Here is a 17,049-nt window from a genome sequence, read left to right on the forward strand (position 1 = left end):
GTGTGTGCTCCCTCAGCTAAGGTAAATTACTGCTAGCCGTTCCAGCATTGGAACATGCTGCAGGTCGAGCCCCCTTCTTGATTGAGAACTGGGTGTGTTGCTCCCTCAGCTAAGTAAATTACTGCTAGCTGTTCCAGCATTGGAACATGCTGCAGGTCGAGCCCCCCTCTCGATTGAGAGCTGGGTGTTTGCTCCCTCAGCTAGAGATTTACTGCTAGCCACTCCAGCATTGTACCTTAGATCGAGTTGATGACTTCTCAAACATAGTGTTTTGGGATGCACCATTTCCATCTATGGGCTGCTTTATCAGAGTGCCACGAGGGCCCTTTGAACGGTATTTTTAAATCCATGTTATGGTAAGTGTGCATGTAAGTCTTTGTACACTTGGCTATGGTAGAGTTGGTACTTAGTGCTCGCCATGGTTTTCTGGCATGCACTCCCCTCAGCAAAGGGAACGTTTCAGGTTACGTATGTAACCATGGTTCCCTGAGTAGGGAACGAGACACTGCGTCCTCTAGGGGTCGCTCAATGTATGCTTCAGACACGGGTCACGACGAGGCGTTCCCCATAGCAACCCCTAGAGGACGCAGTGTCTCGTTCCCTACTCAGGGAACCATGGTTACATACGTAACCTGAGACGTTTTCCTTTGGGGACATTTGTTTATTTACAACACAAAAATTTGAATAATTATATATTTATTGAAAACATGATTTAAATAAATATTAATATATTGCTGTTAATAAATATTAAAATTAATAATGAATATATTGTTGTTTAAAAAAAAGCATTATTTAGATAATTATGTTTTATTTTTAATTTATATATTTATATTATATACAGTGGGTACGGAAAGTATTCAGACCCCCTTAAATTTTTCACTCTTTGTTATATTGCAGCCATTTGCTAAAATCATTTAAGTTAATTTTTTTTCCTCATTAATGTACACACAGCACCCCATATTGACAGAAAACACAGAATTGTTCATAAATGATTTTAGCAAATGGCTGCAATATAACAAAGAGTGAAAAATTTAAGGGGGTCTGAATACTTTCCGTACCCACTGTATTTAAGTGCATGGCTTACCCATATCAGCCTATAGAAATGGTAATGTATCTCTGTATAGATATCTATGGGGTGATATTGATGCTTTAGGTGTGTGTGTGTGTGTGTGTGTGTGTGTAAAGACATTGATTGTACAGCTTTTAATATACTTGTCTTTAATGTGCATTTATTCATTTAAAATATTTTATAGGTATCATTTTCCTCCCTCAACAACAAAATCTTTTTACATTAAGGTCACTTTTTATATGTATCATTTCTTTAAATTGATTCATTTATAAATGCCATTCATTTTTCTAAAGAAAAGACATTTTGGTTTATAAATTTCAGAAACACATGTCTTATTTCTTTTGTTCTCCATCCATAGATTATTGGGTTAAAACAACTTGGAAAACATAAGTACATGACACTTATAACTATACGGTTGTTGGAAGAAATGTTGTTTCTTATTCTGTATGATAGAAATGCAACCAAGGCAGAAATCAAAGCAACTGACAGGACAATTAAGTGGGTTATGCAGGTGTTTAAGGCCTTCATGTGAGCTTTGCCAGATTTGAAAACAGAGGTAAAAATCACAACATAGGAAGCAGTAATGAGAATAAAATCTGCAGTTGGCACAAGGAAAACAGTCAATAGTCCTACAATGTTATTAATTGATATATCTCCACATGCTAACTGAACCAATGCCATGTGCTCACAAAAACAGTGATCAATGACATTTGTTGCACAAAATGACAGTCTTCCAGCTAGAGAGACAATGGCGATAATCAGGAGTCCATTTCTGATTAGAGGTGCATAAACAAACTTTAGAAAGTTACAGATTTCCTTGTATGTATGATAATAAAGTGGTTTGCATATTGCAAAATAACGATCAAGTGCCATCCAAAAAAGCAAAGTAGTTTGAAATGTTCCAACAAAATGAAGGCAAAACATTTGTGTCAAACAACCAATTAGAGAAATCCCACTCCAATTAAACAAAAAGCTAAGAAGCATGTTAGGTACAAAAAATATAGGCAAGAGCAAGTCTACAACACCCATTAAACCTATTAGTACATACATAGGAGAATGCAGAGACCTTTGGCTTATGATTAAATATATAAGAATGGAATTTGCTGTGATAGCTAATAAAAACATCAGAAAGAAAGGGATAAATAAAAAAGGCCTCCATTCTCCTAGACTGTAAAAACCATTAAATTTGAAGTCTGTAAATGAGATATTATGTGCAGAAAAATTCATGCTGAAAACTCCTTTTGCACACAGTGTTCTGTTCAAACAAATGATGTCATAGAAAATGAGAAAATAAATAATAGTTAATTTTCCCTTTCAACAACACCAAGATACACTTTACACTTTAAGGTCATTTCTATTTAATATTTTTCAAAATCTGTAAATATATTTAAAACATTAAGGAAAAAAAATCTGGTTCACTTAGTATACCTATAGTTAGGATATTAGTATAGAATTAGTTTACCTTAATTCTGAAATTTCTTGCATTATTATACTGTGATGTAAATCAACAGCAAAATAAAACTACCTCTGACACTTCAATTCAGAAGTACAACGAATTGACTCACCACATGACAAGCATAAAGTTCATACATAATTGGTACCAGATATTATATTAAATCTACCAACATCACTCATTAGTCTGTGCTCTCCGCATAACATTGCTGAATAGAAACCATTAAAGTTTTTTTTTTCCAGATAAGGCGTCTGGTCTTATTAGAGTGCAATGAAAGCTTGACACATATCATGGTATCTAAATACACTGTCGTGTTCCCATGAGTCTGTGTGTGACTCCAATTAAAAAATAGAGTTCATCTCTTTTTTTTTTGTATCATAGGACTGCAGTTTCTGTGGCAGTGCTGACTGTTTTCTAAGCTTAGGATTTTTATGACCAGCAATAAAAAGTCATCACAAATGCACCTATTAAATAAGATGAAGAATTTAATTGTTTTGCAGCCTGCTGTGGACAGTAGCATGGCAAGCATGTAACCTAAGACATTTATTCAATAAGTGAGACGTCTGTTGTATAAATTATGTAATTATCAGGAAGTGGAAGTTGACAGGACTGGTTAACATATCAGTTGCCATGTTCAAAATGGCCCCCATCCCCTTATGTAGTTTTGAATATCAGACATTTTGTAGTCGTGTCCATAACCATAGTGAAGATTTTCTAGTGCACTCAGTCAATTCCAAAACACAATGCAGTAATAAGTGTACAACCTATGTATGCTCACTGACCAGAGAAACCCCATCATGCACTGTCAGCCTGGTCTCATAGGTTATATTTATACATAACAATCATAGGTATAACACATACATTTTTGTACATTTAAAGAGATGCTGAAACATACAATTTGGACATACTGATGACATCTAAAACGTAAACATTGTTACATATTTACAGCTGAAGAAATGCTAAATATATCATAAACATTTATATAGTTACACCTTTACCATTTTATAGATATACATTTAACATTTTATATTACCATTTTAAATCCTTTAAAAGTTCTGATAAATATAGACCCTTTTTAACGGCAACAACATAAACAAACGTAACTGCGCATGCGCGCTTTTGTGGTCCAAACTTAACTTCCGGTAGACTTCCGCAAAAAATCAATAAAAACAGAATCTCTCTAGAATGGATTATTTCTGATAACAAAATAAATAAGTAAATTACATTAGCTAGCAAGTTAAAACTATGTCTTGCCTGTCTCTTCACACAGCTGTGATCCAGAAATATTGGTTTCCCCGGTAACGGCTGTAACGTTACACAAAGCAACGCTGCGCTCACAAATGCTGCTTTATCAGGCATTATAGGAAAGCTGAAATGAAAATGACATCGGAAATTTTCTGAAGACAGGCGATTTTCTGCAGAGATACAGTGATATAAAAACACCCATCTCGCGTTTTGATTTTGAAACGTACAGTGCTCATGTTTATTCAACGAAGTCATAGCCTTTTGAAAAATATATTTGTGATGGTCAGTTTTGATATTGTGCCACAAATAAATCAAATGTATGGGAAACACTGGGTTGCATCCCACAACACAACAACCTGAGCCCAACTTCAGTTTACTCATCACCTTAACTTTAACTGCATTTGTAGTCAGCACCATATTACTAGCCAGACCAATAAACAAACACAGACCGGAAGTTAACTTTGGGCCAAACGAATGCGTCCGATAAACCGTCTATAACTTAAACTACTTAATACAAACTTCTGGAAAGAAAACAGTTCAAAGTGTCCAAAACAGGCAAACCACACATGTATGAAATTATATTAATATCCTCCAATTGCTTGGCCAGGTGGCCAGCTCTAGGAAGAGTCCTGGTTGAGATTGTAAGATGTTTGAGGTCACTGTGTTTTTTGGAACTTTCAGTGATGCAGATTTTTTTTGTAGCTTTCATCAGATCTGTGACTAGACACAAAATTGGTTCTGCAGGCATTTCCTTTGACTTTATGGTTTGATTTGCATTTTCAACTGTTAGACCTTATATAGACAGGTGTGTGCCTTTACAAATCATGCACTCAAAAAAACAAAATGGCATAGTTTATTATTAAAGGTGGGGTAAGCGATTTTTGGTAGCCAATGTTGACATTTGAAATCACCAAAACAAACACGCCCCTACCCCAAAAGGGTCTCCCCGTATTTTGATAGCTCCGCCCCACACATACGTACGCAACCCAGGCACCCATTAGTTCTGTGAAACAAAGCAAAACCAATGTTACACCGTATCTACACCGGACGCGAGTGGCGCGGCGCGACAAAATACTATAGAACTCATAATCAGTGATGCTGTCTACACCATAGATATATATACATATCTATGGTCTACACTGGATGCGGCGCAGCACGACACGACAAATCCTCGACAGAAAATTGCTGCTGCGTTCTATTTATGACGTATTGACCCATATTTCAAATGATTTTCAATGGTCGCTTTGTCGCGTCCAGTGTACTAAACAAACTTTAGCTGTTGCGGTGCAGACACGGTGTTACTCACCTATCGAGAAGAAACAAAGCAACCTCGGCGTCCAATCGCAGGCCTTCTTCTCTTTGAGTTCTCTCCAGCGTTGGAAAGCTGATCCGATATTTACACGGGTCCTACTTATTGCCTTAAGCCTTCTTTTGTTCCGCAGACGTTTTCCTCTTTTGTTTTTTATCCGCCATCTCTATCTATCTGTCGCTCTCTCCTCCACATCATGAGTAGACACGCCCCTTACTGCTGATTGGCTACAAGTTTGTTTTGCTATTCGGCCTGAATCAGTTTTCTAAACCTTTAAGTATTTGCATCATTTAGATTTTATTTTGGCCTATATAAACTTGTTTTATTTTTTTATTATGTAATCAGATTCCTTAGAATTAATCTAAATCTGTAAATTGTGAAAACTTTTAGGTTTAAGCCGGGCATACACGGTGTGAATTCTGACGGTTGGAGGATCGTATGCCCACGCACATGTCACGAGTGAGTTTATCTGAAAATCGTACGGACGCAGTGGTATACAACACGATTTTACGACCTCCCGAATTCTGAAGAAATCGCATGAAGTTCCCTGATGTAATGACGTATTGAATTGAGTTGAGAGAAGGGCAGTGTGTAATAATAAACTGTGTTACTTATATGTAGTACATTTAAATAAAACCACTCTCTCTTTCTCGCTATCTCTCTCATAACTGCATAATATTGATATGAGACGTGACTGTTTGCTAGGCCTACAGGTCCTTTTTCAGCACCGGATAACCGGGACGTCTGGTCACCCCATGTGTGTGTGAATTATAAAGCCTAGTTACACGCTATAGCTAACAATAAGCAGCTACCTATACGTGTTACATCTCACCTGATACCTGTAGCTCTTGAGCGATCTGCTGTAAAATATAATCTCGGAAAACTCATGGTACATACAGCGCTCGCTGTTCCTGCCAAAGTTCAGCGTGACCTCTCTTGTTTTCATGAAAGAATTTGAGCAATACCTTTCATTGATCCAATTGTCTAAGAACAAAAAAGCTTTAAAAACTTTGGTTTGTAACTCTTTTCCTTATTTAATGACGTAATTCTCAAATTGTTTTTTTTATTTTTTTTTTTAGTTTGTAATGTATTAAACACCCCCTTTTTCTTGGGAGCTCGTGAGGCGCTCGGGTCGGCTCGTAAATCCCTCTCACACGATGCAAACCACGACCATACGAGCATCAACGATTTCCACGTGATTTCTCCCGATGGGAAAAAATCGTGTACAAGGTCGTACGACCACAAAAATCGCACCGTGTATGCCTGGCTTTAATCAGTTAAAAAGTATGAATATAGTTTAATTCATAATTAATAATAATAATTCATGAATTTAGCAGACGCTTTTATCCAAAGCGACTTACAGTGCATTCAGGCTATACATTTTTTACCAGTATGTGTGTTCCCTGGGATTCGAACCCACGACCTTTAGCGCTGGTAACGCAATGCTCTACCACTGAGTCACAGGAACACTGCGTAATACATGTTTACATGTAGCAAGCTGTGGAACAAGCCAGATCCAATTAGTTAAATTGTATGAGACTGATTTACATACAAATTTCAGGAAATGGAATAGTTCAGAATAGAAAGGACACTGTTCCATACTCCAGTCAGTAGAGGGCGGCAACAGCAGCAGGAGAAGCAACGTTCTCATTATCATTTTTTACAGGAGCGGTGTGGATCATGACCTGATTGTAAGGTAAGTTACATTTGTAGTCATCCTTTATAATTTATCGGTTTCTGCATATATAAATGTATTATTAGCGTTGTTGCTATAGTATTACACTAATATCAATGGCACTATGACATTTTTTGTCTAGTCCACTAGCTAGCTAACTTGCACATGGAGCTAATAAATATGAGCTAACTTTAGCTACTTAGCATTTTTCTCATTGGCCAATATTAGACATATTACAAATTAAAACATATAGAGATCTCCCCCCCCCAGTATGTGTGTTCCCTGGGATTCGAACCCACGACCTTTATCGCTGGTAACGCAATGCTCTACCACTGAGTCACAGGAACACTGTGTAATACATGTTTACATGTAGCAAGCTGTGGAACAAGCCAGATCCAATTAGTTAAATTGTATGAGACTGATTTACATACAAATTTCAGGAAATGGAATAGTTCAGAATAGAAAGGACACTGTTCCATACTCCAGTCAGTAGAGGGCGGCAACAGCAGCAGGAGAAGCAACGTTCTCATTATCATTTTTTACAGGAGCGGTGTGGATCATGACCTGATTGTAAGGTAAGTTACATTTGTAGTCATCCTTTATAATTTATCGGTTTCTGCATATATAAATGTATTATTAGCGTTGTTGCTATAGTATTACACTAATATCAATGGCACTATGACATTTTTCGTCTAGTCCACTAGCTAGCTAACTTGCACATGGAGCTAATAAATATGAGCTAACTTTAGCTACTTAGCATTTTTCTCATTGGCCAATATTAGACATATTACAAATTAAAACATATAGAGATCTCCCCCCCCACCATGCTATCTAGTGGCTGTGCAAGACACCATTAACATCTCAGCCAGGGTCCAATATTAACAGTCGATAAGTGCCAAATTTGAGTAAAGTTAATGAGTATTTGAAACAATGTTACTCATTAGTTGGTGTGATTATTAAATCGCAACGAATGTGGCACACTGTACAGCCAGACACCATTGGTCGACTCTTGTTCTATGGTTTAATGTTTGAAAGCAAATAAATAAAGACAATCATAAACTACTGCAACCAGTGCTATTCTAACAATTCTCTAAAAATGAATTCTGGCTTTGTGATTTCATAAGCAAAAGAAGTTCAGAGTTATAAGTAATGATAACAACGTTAAATGCATTTTGTTTCTAACTAAAACCATTTCTCTTTTACAGATATCTAATTCATTCAAGCATCTTTTCAATTATCTTTTCTGATAGATCTGTATAGCGGGACAACCTCCAAGATCGTGTAAGTATATGCTACAAAGAATATTGATTTATTTAGAAACGTCAATATATCAGATTACAAACAATGGAACTGATTTTGAATTTCATATGTTTCAACATAAAAAGCACATAATCCTAATACATAGTTAAAAACATATTTGCTGTCTGTGGTTTCACCTTTTGGATGGTTTGGACAGAAACTAACATCTGCCCTCCGGGGCTATTTTATGTTTGCAGCTGGTTTCCGCTGGCTATTCTATTTGTTTATAAGTGAGTTGACAATGACTTCTGGGTGTCCAGCTGAGCCGAGCTTGGTGTGTAAGTTCATCATCTTCATCTTAATGTAGTGCTTCCATCCAGAACACCCAGTGGGAATTCCTTTCTCACGCAAACATGGATGGGTCTGTATCAAGGCCTCAGCAACCTTTTCAAACTGATCATCCCTTGGATATGAAATTTACGGTCACACTTTATTTTAAGGTCCAATTCTTGCTGTTAACAAATCATTAACAATGACTTTTGCCTCAGTAAACTCCTAATTTGTTGCTTATTAATAGTTAGTAAGGTAGTTGTTAAGTTTAGGTATTGGGTAGGATTAAGGATGTAGAATATGGTCATGCAGAATGCGTGCTTTATAAGTACTAATAAACAGCCAATATGTTAATAATAGGCATGCTAATAAGCAACGAGTTAATAGTGAGGATTGGTCCCTATACAAAAGTGTTACCCAATTTACTTCTTCAAGGCAATATCAGATCTGAGTTTTGGGGTAAGAGATAGGAGTTCCATTCACATTGAAATCATCATTTCCCTTCTGGAGCTGCATCTCGGCACAATATGAAAAGTGTGGCACTACAAAGACTTTAGGCCAAGTGCAAGACCAGGACTCTGGAGATGGCAATGGTATCATTGCTGATATATGAGCCAACAGATGAAGAATCATTTGGGTCTTGTGATGAGGAGCTGGCAGATGCATCGGAGGGAGTCACTGAGATTGTGGAGCAGGTATATTCAGAGGGTGGAGCTAAGGATATTACAGAGCTGGTTGCCTCACAAGGTAAGTATACCACTTTCAAAGTACTGCGATCTTGAATGTCTGAAATTGATAAGAGGTTCATAAATTCATTTCCAAACTCTATGTCTTTGTATTAAAGCCTAAACTGCTCTGGTACTCCAAAGAAGGTCTTAATTTCAAGAGCCAATTCATCCACAGATGTTGGCATTCTAGATGTAATGGTTATTTTTCTTGCATCATCTTCACCTCCAAAAAAGACTCTGAAGCTAACTGGTCCGGCCATCCTGCTTTAATCTAGAACACAGATCCAAATAGGATAGGAATTATCTCATTAATAAATAAAATGTTAACATGTAAAAGTTACTAAATACTTTTACATGGCACTGCAAGTTATATATGTAAATCATACCTTTGATGACAATATGTCTTTTCAGAGTTACCATACGCTTGGAACCAGCTATATAGGCCACAAGTGGATAACAATCAGTCAGCTCCTCAAGCCAAACCAGGGCAATCTCTTTACCAGGTGAAGAACTCAAAGGCAACTCAAAGGCTCTGAAATAGTCTCTATACTAAGCACACAATAAGCGAACAATGAAACTCAGCTCATCTCCCCGTATGCACATTTGTAGAATTTCTGCAAATTTAGGCATTCCAGCAGTTGAACCACATGCAAATAACATTCCACTGTTATAGTGAATTCCCCTAGTAGTGACACTTTTTGCAAGATTAACTTGACTGATATCTGGATACTTCTGCCTGAGAGCCAACACAACTTCCTTAATCAGAACATCAGCCTGGAACAAAAAGCTGTGTTTAGCTCCAAATCGCATCGTCCATACACCAACAAGAGGTCCAAAGCACCTAATCAGGTGTGCATAATGCTCGAGATAGTGCCGTTTCTGTAAAAGCTTTACCTCTGGGTTAAGCTCAAGTAGTCTCTGTCTGTGTTCAGACACTTTGACATCAAGATTGGCTATCATCTCTTCAGTGTGAACAGGTGCCACAGCTAATTCTACAATTTTCTTCAGGTCCAATATTACTTGCCAAGCAAGCTCATCCTCTGGTATCAAGTCTTCTATTAGAAAAGGAAGCAATTGTATTAAGTAGTTTAAAGGGGTCATATGATGCTGCTAAAAAGAACATTATTTTGTGTATTTGCAAAAATTGAAATCACATCATGTGACCCCTATAATATAATTCTTTAAGTAAAATCTCCAAAATCACTGAGGTAAAACATCTGTTAAACAAGCCTGTCGAGATGTTCTTCCCTTACAGTTTTTGGCGCACTAATTCAAATGTCAGAAGAGTATTAAAAGGTTGTGCAGAGTAAAAGTTAATTTACATTTGTCAGGGTTTGTCAGGTTTTTTTTTGCATTGAATGATTAGATGACAACAAATTATATGACATGCTTTTAAATTATATCAATATCACTGTGACTGGTATTGGGACACAACTCAAATCTCTTTGTTTATCCTCCAGAACTGTGAACGTGCAAATGCTGATTTGGGGTTTGCACAGACAACCATGGGCATCTATATCATTCGAGCAGATGGTTCTGGTCCTGCAGACGAACCTACAGATGTTGGTGTGGTACTTGAAGGTGTGGAAGTTCTGCAAAATCTACAAAGTGTCACACGTGGATGTGTGATACTTTTTGGACTCATGTATGCACTAAACCTAAACTACCCAAAGGACCTCAAGTGCACATTTGTAATGTTTCAGAAAATCCTGATGGAACTAGAGGGAAAACACGACTGCTACTGTGGAGGAATGAAGGAGCACGGAGACGAAGGAGTTGCAGGAAAACAGTCTTTAATGATCCAAACTGGCGAAAACACAGGGTAGCCAGGAGACACACACACATAGCATCGGGTATCGACGTTTAACACAGGACGCTAGACACAGAAAATACTGGGCTTAAGTAAACGGAACTGAACAGGGAAATTAACAAGACACAGCTGAAACAAATGGAACTCAATAGGATCAGGAATAACCAAATAAGGGCATGAAACACATGAGGGAAAACTAGGTAATGGAGAGCACATGAGGAGAAAAACACAAGACAGGAACACAGAGCTGACCATGGGCGTGACATTACCTCGCTCTGGAGGTCTCTAAGGACAGGCTTATCTGTGACGGATGGCCTCCAGAGCGGTACCGGATCTGGGACCCATGCTGGATCAGGCAGCTCCGGGTGCCATGGTGGATCAGACAGTTCGGGGAGGCATAGCGGAGCAGGCAGACTAGGGAGCCGTGGCGGAGCAGACAGTTCAGGGGGCCATGGCGGAGCATACAGTTCCCGAGGCCATGGTGGAGCGGCCTCCGTGGCCTTGGCCTCGGCCCGGCCTCTACGACCGAAGCCCTATAGCCCCCCCCCAAAAAAATTCCTTGGGGGGAAATTTCGGGTTCTGAGGCCCTCTGTGGGCCTGACATAAGAGCAGCGGCCCTCCCTGGGCTTGACTCGGGAACAGGGGTCCCCTCTGGGCTTAACTTGGGAACAGGAGCACTCTCTGGGCTTGACGTGGGAACAAGAGCCCTCTTTGGGCTTGGCTTGGGAGCAGGAACCCTCTCTGGGCTTGGCTTGGGAGCAGGAGCTCTCTCTGGGCTGAACTTGAACACAGGGTAGCTAGGAGACACACACATGTAGCATCGGGAATTGACATTTAACACAGGACGCTAGACACAGGAAACACTGGGCTTAAGTAAACGGAACTGAACGAGGGAATTACCAAGACACAGCTGAAACAAATGGAACTCAATAGGAACAGGAACAGGAAGAACCAAATAAGGGCATGAAACACACGAGGGACAACTAGGTCATGGAAACCACACGAGGAGAAAAGCACAAGACAGGAACACAGAGCTGACGACTATGGGCGTGACAATACTACGAAGCTGTCACCAAAATTCAGTGATTAGTTATAGGAGGGTTATAGTTATTTTATAGTAATTTCCTGTAGAATGCTCCTTCTATACTGCTGTGCTTCTAACAATTAAATGTACATAGACAAGTTTGATGGTGCAAAGACACTCAACCACTGAGCCTTATGGAATGTTTTTTTTTTTTTCTGGCCACCACCCATTCCAAATGACTGCATTTCACAGATTTCTGAATGTTATTGTAATGTAAGCAATGCTGTTATCAGGTGTACCTGTTTTAATTCTACCTTGAGTTTTACAGCAGTTCTTGAGGAAACTTATCTCTAGCACTGGCTAGCATGTTTTGCTAGCACCTCTTTTTGCTGAGTTTTTGTTATTCTCAAAATATGCCTTGAAGCATTAAAAAAATTGCGAAACAAGGTGGTCTGACTTGTTTTTTGTGTGTGGTTAGATTTTGTTGTAGCATATTGTGATTGGGTAGGGGATTGGGGGATGAATAATATATATATATATATATATATATATATATATACATTGGGTTCATGCCAGGAAATGCTCATGCAATCTACCCAGGGGTGGTTTCCCGTTTCTCGTGCCACCTGGGAAGATCCAATTTCTCTGTAGCGTGGGACATGACCTCCAATAACTAATCATATGCAGGGTAGGTGGACTGGGTAGGCTCAACTTCTTTGCCCTCCCCAGACACATCCTGCTCTTCTTGGCTTGAGGCCAAATCGTATGATGCCATGGATAGCATATCCGGATCCATCAGCTCACTCGAGTCGGTAACCAAGCAGCGAGAAAGGTTTAGGCACTTTTTAAACTCCTCTGCCAGCGTGACTTGAGACCCCCATGACTGCAGTTTCCGCTGAACCTCAGCTTTAGTGGGTCCTGAGCCGCTTGACACCAGCGTTCATTCCTCTTCTCTCAAGAAGAGGGATAAACGTGAATGGAGCTTTTAGATTAGAATGCACTCACAGTGAACACATTCAGCCCCCACAAGGACTAAACATACATGCTCCTCACCCAAACACATCATTCAAAAGTCATGTGAATCCCCAGGTGTCAGATATCTCTGACACAGAGGAATTAACTTCTTGAAACATTTTGTACTGGGATCCATGATAACAATTGCCTTTTAGAAACACACTATAAACAAACTGCTTCCTGAAGACAAAAAAGAGGATGACATGTTGTATGGGTGCCCTTTTATACCTCCAGTCATGCCTGTATTATGCCACTAACTGTTGCCAGCCAATGTCATTGTCATGTTTGGATACATGCTTCAGACACCGATCACGCCAAATAGTATCCACTAGAGGATGCATTGAGAGTTCCCATTTGAAGGAGAACCACAGATGTGGTAAACCATGTACTTCAGACACCAACAGGGTTCCCATGGGTCCTTAAAAAGTCTTAAATTGTACAAGAAAGTCTTAATTATGATTTCAGGAGGTCTTAAATTTGGGGACGGAAAGACCAGAATTGCGATATGGCTTAATGTTACGATTAAACTTCAAAAGGCGATGATTTCATAAAATAAACATGAGCAGTACGCGTTTCAAAATCCGGTGCTGTGCTGCTTTGTTTACAGCTGTTACCGGGGAAACAGTTCTATTTTTGCCGTTCCAAAAGCGCCTCCTGCTGGCAGAGAATCAATGTGCATTTTCAATAAGCCTGTTTTATTGGAGTAGAGTATTCCTGCAATACCGGAGGCTGCAGTTTCAGGACCGCATATTTAGGGCCCTATAGTTTTTTTTTTGTTATTATTTTATTATTTATTTTTGTATGTACAGTATGTATTAGCAGCTCATACTATTTTATAGCACTTGCTATTCAGTTCTGTATACACTAGTCTAAAAACTATGTTTTTACCCTGCAAACACACAGAGCTGTAAATGTAAACTGGTGGATCGATAAGAAGATAATGCATTAAAAAAATCTAAACAGTAAAATGTATTTATATGTTATTTCATTAATATAATAATTGATTGATAATTATTGTTTAAATTAATATAATTAATACTTTTGACTCCAAAAATCCAAAAATTTTAAAGGCTGAAAAGTCAAGTCAAGTCAAGTCACCTTTATTTATATAGCGCTTTTAACAATACAGATTGTGTCAAAGCAACTGTACAGCATTAATTAGGAAAATAGAGTGTCAATAATGCAAAATGACAATAGTAAACACTCAATTTTCAGTTAAAGGCAGTTAATCATTGAATTCAGTGATGTCATCATCCAGCTCTGTTCAGTTTGAAAAAAGTGAAGTGTGTCATTTTATAAAACTTTTTGTTTTTGTGAAAACTTGTATCTGAACTGTAAATCATGCTTTTTACAGTCATTTTACAGTTTAATATGTTACTATAGACATTGCCCTACCCCGCTCATATGGTATTTATTTTATTTGTGCAGGTCTTAAAAAGTATTACATTTGAGCTTAAAGGTCCCCTGAAATAAATGCGAATTTTGTCACTGTTTTGGAGCACACTGCCTTATAGATAACCTTAAGACTAACATATTGATACTAACACCCAAAAAACTTTCATTTTGATTTCATGGGGACTTTAAAAATCCTGCAGCAACCCTGACCAAGTTTTTATTGCTATCACTGTCACAAAGCAATGCACATAGTGTAGTGTATTGCACAGAAAGAATACTGAACTAAATTTGGAGCTACACTTCTGGCACTAGAACCAACACTGAATCGACTTGAGCTGAATAATGTCACTATTTCCTTTTTAGAGCTGCCTACAGAAGATTTTGAATTGTCTCAATAACTGAGTCTCCATAATTGATTCTGCTGTTTTCCTGTTTACTACTGTGAAGCTGCTTTGAAATCTGTATCCTAAAAAGTGCTACAGAAATAAAAGTGATAACTTTTGTTGACTAGATACCTCAACAATAGTAATACATAGGGTTTGGCAATACGGTGTTATACTGTGCAAAGTTCTAAACAACAGGGCAATGACATAAAGTGTATATTGCAAGTATGTACACTGTATTCAGCAAGTATTCAAGACACCTTCGTTGTTTTAACATGTTGTTATGTTGCAGCCTTATGCTAAAATGCTTGAAATTATTTTTGTACACATCACATCTACGGTCCATACCCCATAATGACAAGGCAAAAAAAAACAAAACAGAATTGTTATAACTTTGCAATAAAAATAAAAACTAAATTATCACATTGACATTTGCTATGACACATGGAATTTAGCTCAGGTGAATACCTGTCTAATAGCCCCTCCCCCTACGCTACGTAATTAAAGCTGCGACAATTGAGTGCATAAAGTGTCCAACATTCCACACTGGAACCGTTTTTTTTCGTTTATTTAAGTGCATCATCCGGGTATTTAAAGTGCAACTTTTTCTTTTTGGAATTTTCAATGTGAACGCACTACTCACACTATTTATATTACAAAACGTCATAGAATAGTGCATAAGTACGCGATTTTGGACGCACCAATGGTCTCTCTTTATTGGAGTGTGCACTTCACTTTCATGGGATGTTGTTGTCTTGCAGAGACCAGCAACAGCTGCTTTTTGACTTTGGTGTTGGAGATCTTGCTGTAGCTCCTTGACAAGGTCGAATAATTCCATCTAAATCATGGACTCCCATGTCACTTCTAACACCAAAGGGCTTTTCGTCAAGTGCTTAATCCTTGTTGTTCTAAACAAGGGTTTTTCCAAACTCGGTCCTGGGGGGCCGGTGTCCTGCAGAGTTTAAGCTCCAACTTGCCTCAACAAACCTGCCTGGAAGTTTCTAGTATGCCTAATAGTGGTGTAACGGTTCACAGAAGTCATGATTCGGTACGTACCTCGGTTTTGTGGTCACGGTTTGATATGAGTTCTGTACAACTGGAAATGTTTTATTTTTATTTATTTGAACAGACAGTAATGGCAGACGTACTGAATGAAAATGACAGCAGGTAGCGTTTATGGAACAGCAGTGATACAGCATTTCCTTGGGCATTATATGGAGGAAAAGAAAAGAGGAAAAGAAAATGCCATCGAAACATTTCTGGAGAAGGTCAGTTCCTCTCAGAGATACATTCATATAAACCCCTTACATATTTGTCTTCCTGTATTTCAAGCATCACAATCAGTGAGCTTGATCTGCCAGGTACAGTACTTTCTCCTCTTTACAGACTTCATAAAAATTCCACACAAATTACATTTTGGGAAATGATGGCAATGCAGTTTGTGTGCAATTCTGGAATAGAGATCGGCCAAAATGTTTTTGCTTTGTTTACAGAGCCTACGGCAGGTATGATAATTCAATACACCATTCCATGAAGAAAAAAAAACACCAATACAATAGTAGGCATTCTTTGCATCTATGATCCATTTAAGTGCAATGTCACATTTTGTTTAATCTTTAGAGTAAGTGATTTTAAAAAAAGTACTCAAAATTACCCCATTGCTTGACAGATATCACTGGATTAAGTGTACTTTACTAATGTCACGGTACAAATTCAAACAAGCAGACGGTTCTTCGAGCTCTTGCGTGGTGTCTGAACTCGCCATTCTTGTTTTGGATTGTTGTGTAGATCGTCTCTTCTTATGCTCTGTCCTGTTGTGACGGTTAGCCTTGCATTACCACAAGCTCCCCCTTCTGGATTGATTGCCTATGACTGACTGTATTCGTTGTCTGACTGGATGAACCGAACCGTGACATCCATACCGTGACGGTTCGGGACGAATACATGTACCGTTACACCTCTAATGCCTAGTAAGACCTTAATTAGTTGGTTCATGAGTGTTTAATTAGTTATGGAGATAAACTCTGCAGGACACCCCTGTTCTAAACTCACCGTAAAGGAACATTTTAAACCTGTAATTTAGAAGCGGGGTTAGCACCACTTTTTACCTGGGGTTATGAAACCCTGCTCCGGAGCAAGGTTAGCAATGTTAACCCTTCATTGCTGTGCCATACTTGTACAGTGTGGAACAGTGCAGTGTTTGAATGTTACGGCTAGATCCATAAACAGTTATTTTAGTGTTTAAGGGGGGAAATGTCTAACGGTGACAGGAAACATGTAAATTGGATTGTTTTATTCTTACCGTTATAGTCCAAAAAGTCTATTCAGGGGGAAAAAAAACTTGATAGTACAGAGCAATGTAGACTATAATCTGA

At 38.5% G+C, this 17,049-nt stretch overlaps 1 protein-coding gene across 1 annotated transcript; it reads right to left on the bottom strand.

Annotated features, from left to right (window-relative positions):
• Positions 1-1,348: 1,348 nt before the first annotated feature.
• LOC107746256 (olfactory receptor 52K1-like) lies at positions 1,349-2,296 on the bottom strand. Its single transcript, XM_016560386.1, has one exon. The coding sequence runs from the start codon at positions 2,294-2,296 to the stop codon at positions 1,349-1,351; it is 948 nt and encodes a 315-aa protein (XP_016415872.1).
• Between the last annotated feature and the right edge of the window lie 14,753 nt (positions 2,297-17,049).

This window comes from Sinocyclocheilus rhinocerous, unplaced genomic scaffold (assembly GCF_001515625.1).
Source record: "Sinocyclocheilus rhinocerous isolate Xijiao unplaced genomic scaffold, SAMN03320098_v1.1 scaffold439, whole genome shotgun sequence".
NCBI lineage: Eukaryota > Metazoa > Chordata > Actinopteri > Cypriniformes > Cyprinidae > Sinocyclocheilus > Sinocyclocheilus rhinocerous.